At 45.6% G+C, this 13,273-nt stretch overlaps 1 protein-coding gene across 1 annotated transcript; it reads right to left on the bottom strand.

Moving 5' to 3' along the window:
• Nucleotides 1-1,792: 1,792 nt before the first annotated feature.
• gpc2 (glypican 2) lies at nt 1,793-12,761 on the bottom strand. Its single transcript, XM_035407619.1, has 11 exons — nt 11,592-12,761; nt 9,312-9,470; nt 8,801-8,935; nt 8,399-8,574; nt 7,460-7,540; nt 6,660-6,825; nt 6,346-6,476; nt 6,023-6,169; nt 5,680-5,816; nt 4,853-5,025; nt 1,793-4,107 (listed from the first exon to the last, which is right to left on the bottom strand). The coding sequence occupies exons 1-11, from the start codon at nt 11,761-11,763 to the stop codon at nt 3,833-3,835; spliced, it is 1,752 nt and encodes a 583-aa protein (XP_035263510.1). The 5' UTR covers nt 11,764-12,761; the 3' UTR covers nt 1,793-3,832.
• Between the last annotated feature and the right edge of the window lie 512 nt (nt 12,762-13,273).

Below are 13,273 nucleotides of genomic sequence, written 5' to 3'. Positions count from 1 at the left end.
GGACTTTCCACATTCCACCTCTGTTTATTGAAGTCTGTGACAAAGAATTCCATTGTACCAATAAAAAATGGCAAATTAACAGTTTATCAAGGTTTGTCAATGTGTCTGGTGACAGCAGTTGTCTGAGGCAATGGGCCTCATTTACAAAATGAAAAAAGTGTACAATCACATTTCATCGTATACTGCGTGTAAGAACGTTTCCAAGAACATTTCGGCATTCATCATTTTTTTCTTATCTGTATTTGTTCATGTCAGTTTCCTTATGCAAATCACATGAACAGGACTGTGCAGAACATTTCCAAACAGTCAGCATTCATCACCTCATACACCTGGGATACGCACAAAAACTGCACGTGTCACAAATCCCATATTGGTTTTTTGTAGAAACATTGTTTAAGAACAAAAAGGAAAGAGATGATGAATGCAATTTGTAAATTTTATGCACAATCCTGTTCCTGTGTTAGTATAAGGAAACGGACACATAAAAAGAAAAAAAAATTATGAATGCCGAAATGTTTGTGGAAATGTTCTTACGCACAGTTTACGATCAAACATGACCCTACGCATGTCTCGTGAATGAAGCCCAATGTGTCCACAAAGGCCAGGCAATCAGAAGAGGCGGACAGTTCACCCACCCGGGCAGGCAGCAGTGGTCACTACTCTTTAAAAATTCCAGGTTTTGTTAAATTGAGTTGGGAGGGTATGGGAACACAAAGTAGGAGACATGCATGCAGGGTGGGCCTGTCTGTGTATCTCAGTGGATGGACGGGGGTGCGAAATACAGTAGACCGGTCATGTAAAAAAAAAAGAGAGACAGTGAAAGGAAATAACAGGATGTGCTTGCCACAGTCCACCATCTTATTTACACGACAGTGCTTTTACACACAAACATCTGACGCGCCTCAAGTCCACACATTACATTACAGGCATTTAGCAGACGCTCTTACCCAGAGCGACTTACACAAATTTTTACATACACCTCTCTCCATCTGCTGTCCCTGTCCCTACCTCCCCCCAGTCATCACTTTCCTACTTCACGTGAACCCGTATCCGTCTGTCTCCTCCCCTCCAAATTTCTCCCTCGTTCTCAGTCGCCCCGCAGCTGCCCTTCTTTCATTCGGCCTCCGTTACCTCCCTCTCTCCTTCCCTCTTTCACACCCTCCTGCCGTGACATCATTCATGTGCCACGTTGATGCCGCTTCCGGGAAGCACATCCGCAAAGTAAGCACCCTCTCCAGGAGACCAGTCCCTCCTTCCCCCCCCCATCCAAAACCGTGCATGCAAAAGCGCCGCACGTACTTGGTACTCCTCTTCAACCAGTGACCACAGCAAGGTCGGATCATATACACTGACAATCACCAAATCCATCCAAAAACACACAGCAAAATAAATGATTTAAGACTAAGACTAAGTCAGGATACACAGTCATAGAACTGACGTAACAGCCATATAGAACTATCTACAATCACGCCACAGACATAAAAAGTATGACAAACAATCTACAATCACAAAAAAATCAAGTAACAATAGAACAAAGCCACCTGTTGGGCTGATCGTAATTTTTGGACGTCAAAGAAATGTCTCACAGCCTAAGAACCGTGTTTATGCTGGTGCACGGACCTGTGCTGGACCCAAGTTTGGATCGCAGCCTAGACTTACTTGGGTGTTCCCACACGCAGTTACTAGGTAAAAAAGCCACAGTGATATGCTACCAACAACCCCGCCCACCTCTTTCAATTTGGTAGTGATGCCAAAGCCAGTTCTGCATCACCCTGGGGGGCTGCTGGTGTTCTGACAAATAGACCTACCTCCTGCAAATAAATAAGCATGGGAATTTTGAAGCTAAAATTTTATTTTTTAAACACTAATTTTTTTTATTTATTTATTAGTTATTGTTATTTTTAAGAAATGTGATCACCTTCCCCAAGTGAAGCCTCTTCAAAATAAACAAGCTTCATTTTTTTGGTTTTTGTTTTGTTTGTTATTTTTTAATTTTTATTTATTTTATTGTACATTAGACTACTAAGGGCAAAAACTTGTGGTGTGACTTAGAAAGCGATCTCACACTCAAATCTTGGAGGACCACTGCGTCTGCTGGTTTTTTATGTATCCCGGTACTTGTGTCATATTAAGTCACTGCTTGGCTAACAAGCCTGTTTGCAAGGCCTAAAATGGCTGCTGACTGAAAGGAAATCTTGAAAACCAGCAGAGACTGTGACCCTCCAGGTATCGAGTTTGAGACTCGATCTGGACGAAGGGAATAGTCTTGACGTTAGCTAGCTGGCCGGCAATAAGCTAGCTAACATTCGCTATAACCGCCAAATTGTAACGCAAAACCGTAAAGTTACAAGGGTCAAGAACAACAACTAAAGCTTAAATAACGGAAAATCATTTCGCATTCCCAACGCCCCCCCACAACTGTGCTTGCTACAGTATTTTCCATTAAACCAAAATCCTCAAGAAACAGTGGCAGGCTGCATATGCTATCTGAACGTTTCTTTCAAAGGTGATTTTTATTACTACGATCACATATGAAAGCACCCTGAGATTTTGTCAGACAGGAGCACAGGAAACCCTGACAAGTGGAAGCCTTTCTGGGGGTTGGACCAAATGGCATTTTAAGCCTAACACCTGATTTACAAGGCGAGAGGTCAGAGTTTATCTTATTGCTCAGCGAGTCACAGCAACAACAACAACAAAAAAAATACATAATATAAATCCCTCCGACCAATAAAATAGAGCTAATCCAACAATACAAAGATTATTAAGAATAAATACACTGTCACTGACCAATCAAGATCATTCCATGTTGTAGATTAAATGGAAGAGGTGCATAAATTCACAAGACACTGTTTGAAAATTATTTTTATGCTAGTCTATAAACTTGGTGCTCCTACAAAATGGTTGATAGTTGATTGCTTATGGTGCTCCTATGGGCTGGTTATCAAGATTTTACCTGATTTCAGAACTTCACAGATTTAATGAATGTTATTAGTTTTGACAGACACAGCCAAACAGCTGTGAATAACTTAAAACTAAATCAAAGGGGGCTTTGAAAATTAGAATGCGCATGCATTCACATTTTGGTCATTAACCTATAACAAAAAGCATCTCTGAAATTTGATGCTGAAAGTGCTGTCACAGATAGGATTTCAGGTTTACAGTGAGATAAATTAAGCCAAATTTTTCATCTTCTAAATCAATTTCCCCCCCTACCCTAGGAAACAATAAATCTAAGATGTATGCATTCACTGATGTATTCCATTTCTAATTTACTATTTTGTCAACCTTTTTTCATTTCTGTTCCTCCTCCTTATATTAAAAATACCTAATCTCAGTGAAACTGTGATGGAACAATTCCAGAGAATTTCAGATTCAGGCGATATCCGATTGGCCGCCCACCTCACAGGTCTGGTCCGACATCAGGACAGAACCGTTCCCTAACTTTAGATTACATTGGTGATTCTCCCCATCTGGTGACTGTACAGACTGTATACCTCACTACAGAATGAGACAAGCCCACAGAAATCTATTCACCCCCATGTGACTGGGCTATTCACCCCCATGTAACTGGCAGTCAGTCCATGAATACATCTCAGTTACACATACAGCTGTCGCCAGCAAGGCAGGCCAGGTGCTGAAATGGACAGCGAGGCCTCTGTCCGTCCTATTTCACTTCCCCTAACATGTTGTCTCCCAGACAACCAAACAAACAGATCACATTAGCGTATCACTCTCCTGCAAAAAAAAAAAAAAAAAAAAAAAAAAAAACAATGAGTCATAAATATTAACCCATCTCATATCTCAACCAAATTGATGGCGCAGTAGCGGACTATCTCCACAGGGGGGCGGCAAAAACGGTCAGCAACAGGAGAGTGGCCACGCAGGCAGTTGGCCGGTAGACCCCTGATTTCACAGGGCCACCGTGACCCTGGTTTGGCCGGGTCCACTTCGGACCGGTTCTGTCCCTGATCCGAGGAGGCTTGTTTGGGCCGGACGGGTTACGTGGGGTCTTGCCGTAGGGCGGAGAGTATGGCCCATAGCCCGGCCCGTCATCATTGTACCTCTCTCCTCCAGCCCCACCCCCTGATCCACTGCCCTCCTCACCTGCAAAGCAGAAACGCAATCAGTTTTTGAGAGAAACTATAATGAATGATTTATTATTTAGAGAGACGCATACATTGTTTGGATTTTGGCTTTTTGCCAGAACCTCCGTTTGCCTCTTTCTCGTGGAAAAATAACAAACACATCATGACCTGTGTGCCGTTGTGTATACTTCTGGAATCAACGTTATGACTCATTTCTTTTCAAGGAGAAACAATCGAGTTTAAAATGCTCTCTCAGAATGTCCGCACGTGTCCGCAGACACACCGGTATGGATAGACTGAGTGCTGTGTAGATTGAAACTACATATAGCCAGCTGAACAACCCGCCATAAGTAAGCCAAACCAGGAAGCCTACGGCATTAGTGACCATCCATCGCCAGAGACAGCATCTGATTACTGAAGACCCAAAGTGGGCGTTTGTTTCCCTTCGGTATACCATAGTGGCTCAAACTGAAGTGTAACCCATGGCAACCTCAGAAGAACTTGAGCTGAAAGACAAACAGCTGTCAACTCCCTAGCTGCCGCATCTTTTGTATAGTCTACTGGTCACATATGACTTCCTTGTGCTGGTGTACAGTACGCTAGTCCAGGTTTGGACTGGGAAACAGCCAGTTAGGTTCTGTGTTAACAGACGAGCGCAATGGCTCAGAAAATTAATTTGCCTGACCTGTCCTCTACTGTAATCCCTACAGGACTGCCTGTGCGTGTGTCTGTTCAGGTGAGTGTGTGTGTGTGTGTTTACTCACTGTCTATGAAGTCAGTGTCCTGTCCGGTTTGTGCGTGTCTCAGCCTGTTGGTGGCGACGCGAAGCTCCATAATAAGCTGTCGAATGCGCACATCTGGCCGGGCAATGTCCACCTCCACCTCTGGATTATTTATCTGGCTGACCAGCCCATCCCCTGTCACATCTGGTAAGTACCTGGTGACACGCATGCACAAGCACATGGACACACACACACACATGTACTCACAATACTGACTGTGAAGCTGAATTGAAAAACAACCATCGAGCAAAAGATTCTTGGCTGGAGGAGGCAGGCTGAGTGCCTCCTGCAGTAATGTTATTTTACCACTAGAGGGCAATAAGTACACAAAAGTGTTCTCCAGTGTTTAGACATCATGTAGTTTGAATGGGTGTAGATAATTTATAATATTGTTCAATGGTAAGTGCAAGTTCAGTTAGATAAAACATTTTTCAATAACACTGCTATGAAATGATCTTCCCTATGATGTTCCCTGTGAAATGATCTTGCAATTCTTTGTTTAACAATCAAATCCATTTTAATTCCAATAAACATATGAAATCTGTATTAAAGCAATACATAATGTATGTTTGGGAAGATAGATATTGAAGAATACATATAGAATGAGCTGTAAAAGCCAACATTTCTGCTCGCCTAGTTTGGAAGCACTCAGCCGTTCGATAAGTCCTTCTCCTACAAAATGGAGGAGACACCAAGGAGACGCAGCAGTACAGGGAGACAACCCGTCACCCGTAACCACATTTCTTCTCCTCCATTTCCGCTCCCCCCTTCTCTTTCTCTTTCCTCTTTCTGCCTTGTCCTTTCCTCACCTTCCTCTCGTCTGTCCATTCCAGCACCGGTCTTCGTTGGTGAGGTCGGCGGCCATCTTGTCATCGTTGCAGATCGTGTACGGGAGCGACACCCAGAACCCTCTCATGGGCCGAAGGCGCTCCTTCAGGTCCGACACCTGGGGAGGGGAGGAGTGGGGGCATGGGGGCGGTTTTGGGGAGAGGAAGGGGGGAGGGGGTTTGGGGGGAGGGGTCGGGGGTTTGGGAGCGGGGGGGGGGAGGGTTGGAGCAGGACACGGCCAGCATTAAGGCCCGGGGCCCAAAACGTGCGCAGAGAGACAAGAGCACACAACCTCAAAATGGCGGGCCCACATCCGTTCCTCACCAGGCGGTCCAGGTTGGTCCCGGCGGCCGTGGTGGGCTTCTCCTCGGGGCTGTAGGTGCGGAAGGGCCTCCTGTTGCCCCCCTGCTCCCTGGGCGAGCGTCGAGACCTCCCCGGGGCGGGCCGGGGGCTGCCGCAGCCCTGGAACACCTGGGAGGGGGAGGGATGAATACAGCGCGCTTACTGCCGGCTACCACTTACCCACAATCCCTCTTACCCACCACCCGGGGCAGCAGTGTAGCAGAGTGGGTAAGGAACGGGTCTTGTAGCCTGAAGGTCACAGGTTCGGTACGACTGCCGTCGTACCCTTGAGCAACTCCCCTCACCTTAGTGGAGGTCGTGACGCTGTTCTCCTGCATGTGCATGATGGCTTCGGACACCTTCACTGAGATGGAGTCGGTCGCCAGCTCCATGTTGAAGGGGCCCTCCAGCTTCTCTGAAACCTGCACCAGAGCGTCTGAGACAGACAGACAGACAGACAGACAGGCGCAGGAAGATTCCATTAAACCCACACTTGAAGATTCCACTGAAGCACCAATACATTTAGTTTTTTCTGCCTAAATGCCCTGCATGTAAACATCTGTATCAAAGACAAGCTGCCAACCAGCAGAGTCTCCTCCCCCCCCACTTTTTTTCTCACCAATGAAGTTGTTCCACTCCGAGTCCAGGTCGGCCTGATTGGCCAGGCAGCCCTTCATCACGTTGAGGCAGAAGCCGCGGCAGGGTCGCAAGGAGGGCGTCCCGCGGCACAGGGGGCAGTACCACTGGCGCATCAGCGCCCGAACGCACTCCCCGCCCGCACTCAGCTGCACACAGCAGGAAGAGAGAGGAGGGTGAGAGGGACTCAGCAGGGAGAGAGGAGGGTGAGAGGAGGGTGAGAAGGACTCAGTAGGGAGAGAGAGGAGGGTGAGAGGGACTCAGCAGGGAGAGAGAGGAGGGTGAGAGGAGGGTGAGAGGAACTCAGCAGGGAGAGAGAGGAGGGTGAGAGGAGGGAGAGAGGAGGGTGAGAGGGACTCAGCAGGGAGAGAGGAGGGTGAGAGGGACACAGCAGGGAGAGAGGAGGGTGAGAGGAGGGTGAGAGGGACTCAGCAGGGAGAGAGGAGGGTGAGAGGAGGGAGAGAGGAGGGTGAGAGGGACTCAGCAGGGGGAGAGCAAGGGGAGAAGAGGGGAGGGAAAACAAGACACCGAGAAGAGAGATGCACAAAACAGAAAAAGAGAGACAGGGGAAAGGAAGGGTGAGAGGGGGAGAAGAGAGAGAGAGGGAAAGAGAGGGAGAAATAGAAGGAGAGAGAGGACAAAAGAAAGAGAGAGAGAGAGGCCATAAAACACTGATAAACTGAATAAACGTGGAGGGATGAGGATGAAACAAACACAAAAGACAAAAAGTGGGCACCAGAAAGAGATGTGCACACACACATACACACACACACACACACTCACCTTGGCTGCCTTGCTGACAATGTCCCGACCGGTGGCCAGACCCTGTACCAGTGCTCTGGAAGCGATGAATGCCCTCGACACCTTAAAGTCAGAGACCTAGTTAGGTTTGCTTCAATGCATTCACCTCGTATGCACAGTTAATTCCACCTGCATGCGCAGTTAATTCCACCCATATGCGCAGTTAATTCCACCTATATGCACAGTTAATTTCACCTGTATGCGCAGTTAGTTCCACCTGTATGTGCTGCTTGCTTCATTTGCATGAGTATTACATCTCACCTGTATGTACTGCTTGCCTCATTTGTATGAGAAATACATCTCACCAGTATGTGCTTCTTGCCTCATTTGCATAAGTAATACCTCTCACCTGTATGCGCAGCTTGCCTCATTTACATGAGTAATACCTCTCACCTGTATGCGCAGCTTGCCTCATTTACATGAGTAATACCTCTCACCTGTATGCGCAGCTTGCCTCATTTACATGAGTAATACCTCTCACCTGTATGCGCAGCTTGCCTCATTTACATGAGTAATACCTCTCACCTGTATGCGCAGCTTGCCGCATTTCCATGAGTAATACCTCTCACCTGTATGCGCAGCTTGCCGCATTTCCATGAGTAATACCTCTCACCTGTATGCGCAGCTTGCCGCATTTCCATGAGTAATACCTCTCACCTGTATGCGCAGCTTGCCGCATTTCCATGAGTAATACCTCTCACCTGTATGCGCAGCTTGCCGCATTTCCATGAGTAATACCTCTCACCTGTATGCGCAGCTTGCCGCATTTCCATGAGTAATACCTCTCACCTGTATGCGCAGCTTGCCGCATTTCCATGAGTAATACCTCTCACCTGTATTCGCAGCTTGCCGCATTTCCATGAGTAATACCTCTCACCTGTATGCGCAGCTTGCCGCATTTCCATGAGTAATACCTCTCACCTGTATGCGCAGCTTGCGGGGCAGGTCCCCGAATGGCTGCAGCTGCTCTGCGTGCTTGCTGACACACTCCAGGTACTCCTCACTGAACTGGTACTGCGGGTTCACCAATGAGAACACCCTCTCCACCAGGTGGGACCAGAACTCGGCCAGAACCTCCCCTAAGCTCACGTTGCCCCCTACAGGTGCAAAGATGGAAGGGTAGTCAGCAAAGTAAAGGTCAGTTTAACGTGCTACACAGCACTTATGCTGCAGAGAGTCTGCATTTCAGGAACAGGCTTAGAACAATGTTCAGTCATGTTACCATCACCATCACTTTATCGCAGAATCAGACGGGAGTCTAACCATTATCTTCCCAAGCATAACTGGCAAGAGTAATTTGAATTTCTGAGAGGAAAAACTAACCGGTGTAGTAGCGCCGCAGATCGACAAACAGGTCCTGGAAGACACGCGCATTCTGAGTGTACAGTTTGCCGTACGTCTTGGTGAACATCTGATTCATTGACTTCTCCGCCAGGTCAATCAGCTCTCGGAAGAATTCTGAGCGGGGAGAAGGAGGAGGGGCTGAATAAGCAACATCTGGACCAAGCGCAGTTTAATTAATCCCCTGCAGGGGGCGCCAAAAACTACTTTCAATGTAGATTTATCATATCTTTGCTTAACCACAACATTTAAAAACTTTGAACAGTGATAAGAAATATCTTAATATTCCTGGCAGGACTGTTGAAATATATGTACATGTACATGTAACACCGGTGTATTCATTGGTCATTGTACTCTCAAAAATCATGAGGACTCAAATCCAAATAAATTAGAAGCTTAATCAAAAATTCCAAGGATCATATTCAAGATTTAAGTGGACAACCGTGTGCCAGGTTCAAATTAAGGGCAGCCCAATACTTTGTCCAGCACTCACCATCAAATTTGCGATGCCTTTGGGTGAATGTGGTTAGCAGGAACTGGCTTGTGTCATCGATAGCAGACAGGAAGTCGACCTCACTCTTGCGGGCCAGCACCTCTTCCATGACACTGGAGCAGCAGGTATAATCCTGGGGACACAGCCGCAGGTGCTCACCTAGGTCAGTCACAGAGGAACAAGGTGTCGGCCAATAAAGAAGCGACAGGACTGGCCCTTTAACCAATCAGACCGATGCCTTTAACCACCAGAACAAAAATTGAAATGGCTACAAAGGATCCAATGACCACTATTCCTTCAATCAAATTGGTGGTATCCAAGATGGTAACTTGGTGCACCCGTAATTATACCTGAAACTTGTTTTTCTGTGTGGGCATGTACCTGCTAAGCCCCCACCAAAAATGAGTGTGTGTGTGTGCGTGTGTGCATGCATGCACATGTGTACACGAATCAGTTTGTCAGTCTCAAAAACTCTCCCACACATCCCCTAGACTTAAAATGTCTCTGAAGCCTGGTGCAACTAACACGTCACGTTAACAGAACAAAACTTCATTCAGCTGTTCTCACTTTACTGTATCTCAACCTCGGAGGAGCTCCCAATCCCATCTCCACCCTTCCTGCTTTCCATTCTTCCCTTTGTCCTCCCATCTCTCTCCATTTCCATTTTTTAAACTCCCTCTCATCATCCCTCTATCTCCCTACCATCTGCTCCCCTGACCCACGGGACAGTGCCAAAATTCAGACAGTGATTACCAGCAGCCTAAACACACACACACACACACACATATACATGCACACGCCCTTCCCTCATTCTCATAGTCTCTCTCTCTCTCTCTCTCTAATGCACACACACACACACACGTGCATGCACACCAACGGGGACATACTTTTGTTCAAACAACAGCCTTATGTACAGACACAGTGCTAGTACCGAGAGTCACTCGCTGCACAGAGATCTTACTGACAGTCTGTCAATGCACAGACGAACAAGGAGCTAGCACAGACTAGCAACGTCTTTCAAAAGCTCCGACACAGTGCTGCTACTGGCAATCTACGCAGGCAGACACGGGACTATTACTGACACAGTGTTCCAATACCCAGAGGCACAGAAATATTTATCACATACAGTTGTCTGGCTATACAAACAGACGGAGAACTATTACCGACACTGTCAACACGGACAGGGGTTTGCACAGATGTGCGTTTCACCAACACCAGAACAAACCTTCAAGCGCCCACAATGTACTACTTAGTCTACAAAGCTTCATAAAGCACACCAACTCCCCATGACTGACAGTGTGTGTGTGTGTATATACAGTACTGTGCAAAAGTCTTAGGCACCTGTAAAAAAAAAATACTGTACAGCTAAGATGCTTTCAAAATTAATTAAATGAAAGGTTAAAATTATCGAAAAAATAATATAAAGAGCAGTAAATAGTTAAAAACTAAATAAAATCAATGTTTGGTGTGACCACCCTTTGCCTTTAAAACTACATCAATTCTCTTAGGTACACTGTCCTGCAGTTTTATAAGAAAATCAGCTGGTAGGTTGTTCCAAGCATTTTGGAGAACTTGCCACAGTTCTTCTGCAGATTTTGGCTGTTTCGCTTGCTTCTGGCTCTCCAGGTAATCCCAGAGACCCTTGATCAAATTCTTATCTGAAACGTAGTCTATTACTTAAAATATTACTTTATTTAACAAAATACAAAAATGTATCTGTCAAATTTCATTTTTTGGAAAATTCATGTTTGGAAATCTCAAATTTGCTCTTTTCTACTGACACACTAATGCAGAAAACAAAAAATAAACATTTAAGACCAAATCTAGGGTGCCTAAGACTTCTGCGCAGTACTATATATATATATATATATATATATATATATATGTGTATGTTTATATGCACACACACATACACACACCATGTACTCGGCTTTGATTAAGATGATCTCTTTGTGAGTCACACTAATCAATAATCGCGAGTGAGATGCTGGCGGGGCTTTGTTACTGGGCGGACGTGGACCGGCAGACAAGACAAACCAGTAACATCCATGCATCACAAAGACAACACCTACAATGCACTCCTTTGCTTTGTTTAACTATCCACACTGGCTGTCTCCCTCGTTCACTGTATTTCTGTCTACATAAACAGCCACTATTACATCATTGATAGGCTAAATTCATCTATGCATGGTAGGTTATATAGGCTAAAATCTGCAAACGTTTTCACATACAATTTCGATTGTTGAGTGTGTTAAATTCCACAATCTGCAGAAATCTTACCTGAGATCTGCGTCAGCGGGGCTGTGTTAAGGTTGTACCCTTTTTCTGCGTACACCTGTCTACTCTCAGTGCAACTTCGACCCGCCGTTGCCGGTCGCCAAGTCACTCCCAGAGCAGCCAACGTAAATAACATCGCCAGTGGGTACTGGCCAGGGGATTGTCGGGGAAACATCCTCGCCACAGAACTTGTACAGCTGCTAAGAAGCCGCCGCCACCACCACCGCTGTCGGATGCTTGAGACACGAATCGTGGAATGAATTAAATCAAGTATGCAAGCAATACACGCGTGCGAAGCCTAAATAAAAAAGCAATGCCGAATAAAGGCAAGTTGCTTATTTCAAAGCCATACAAAGAAATGTTTCTCAAGACAATGTCTTATTTTATCCTCTTTCCCCCGTATGTCGCTAACACAGACGTTGCCTCGCGTTATATGTTCAGCATCACTATTTCAGTGCCAAATACTATTTGCTTAAAGCTGTCGCTGATTTCCCCGATAGCTTCTTTGTTGCAAACCCCTGCATGAGTGTGAATGAATGGGACAGAGCTCAGGTCTGAATACGATTTGGCAGCCGCCGTCGGCCCCCTCCGTCTCGCGATCTGTCTCGGAACAATGAGCTTTGCAGCACGAGGAGGGCCGAGAGGGGCTTTAGGTGTGGGAGTGGAAGTTAGGGGGGTCCTCCGGGTCCTAGATTCGCAGCGGTTCTTAGCTTGACCCAGCCAAAAAAATTAAAACTGCAACGTGCCGCGCATACAAACCCCTTATAACAACAATCAACTCTCCCCATCACCTGTCCTCATTCTTTGCTCTGAATGTGACTGTTCACTCTTTGGGCACGTGAGATAAGATAACGCCGAATTCAATTTATATATTTATGCTCGTGAATATTATCAATGCGAGCGCTGCGTTTTAAAAGGCAATGCTGACATCATAAATGATCGATTTTGCATTATTCATGTTGTAATTTGCATATCGCAAGGCTTTGCTTCTGTTAACTGCCGGTGAAACTGATGGTTTTGGCCTTGAGATGAGCATCTATTCAATGTGCTATGTGTCGGTGACCAGGCAGTTCGTTGTTATACAAAATGTAGAAAATAATGCATATAAAATGTAGCCACTTTTCCGCACAGTATGGTTAAATATGCTTTTAAAATCGGCTTAACAGTTAGCATAACATCGCTGCGCGTGGTTTGCTACAGTGGCTATGTATTTATTAATTAATTCATTAATTCATTCATTCATTCATTCAATCAATCAATCATTTAGGACTACAGAAAACAGTTTACTAGCCTACATTGTCATTAACCTTTAATGGCTGGACATATACTGAAGCCATGGAGGTTAATGGGAACTTCGTTTAGGTATGCTGGCTCACCAGTGCTCGACACAGAACGTAAACATTAGGTTGCAAGTTACAGATTAAATATATGGACCACTACGTCAGCAAGAAAGCACATCACTTAGAAACACATTTTAACATGGATTCAACTGGCCGAATGGACACGCATTTAATAAACATAAAGTAGCCTAGTAGTATAAAGTAGCAAACCCATATTGGGCTATCATGCGAACACAGAGAGAATAGTATATATTCAACCCGTTCCATCTCTTTGTTGTTCCTCGTTTACATCATTTAAGATTTTAAATTCACGAACTGTCCCAGCGCGCGCATCCCATCCATAGC

This window comes from Anguilla anguilla, chromosome 3 (assembly GCF_013347855.1).
Source record: "Anguilla anguilla isolate fAngAng1 chromosome 3, fAngAng1.pri, whole genome shotgun sequence".
NCBI classification, from domain to species: domain Eukaryota; kingdom Metazoa; phylum Chordata; class Actinopteri; order Anguilliformes; family Anguillidae; genus Anguilla; species Anguilla anguilla.
Note: the sequence above shows the minus strand (reverse complement) of the source record. Positions and strands in the feature narration are given on the sequence as shown.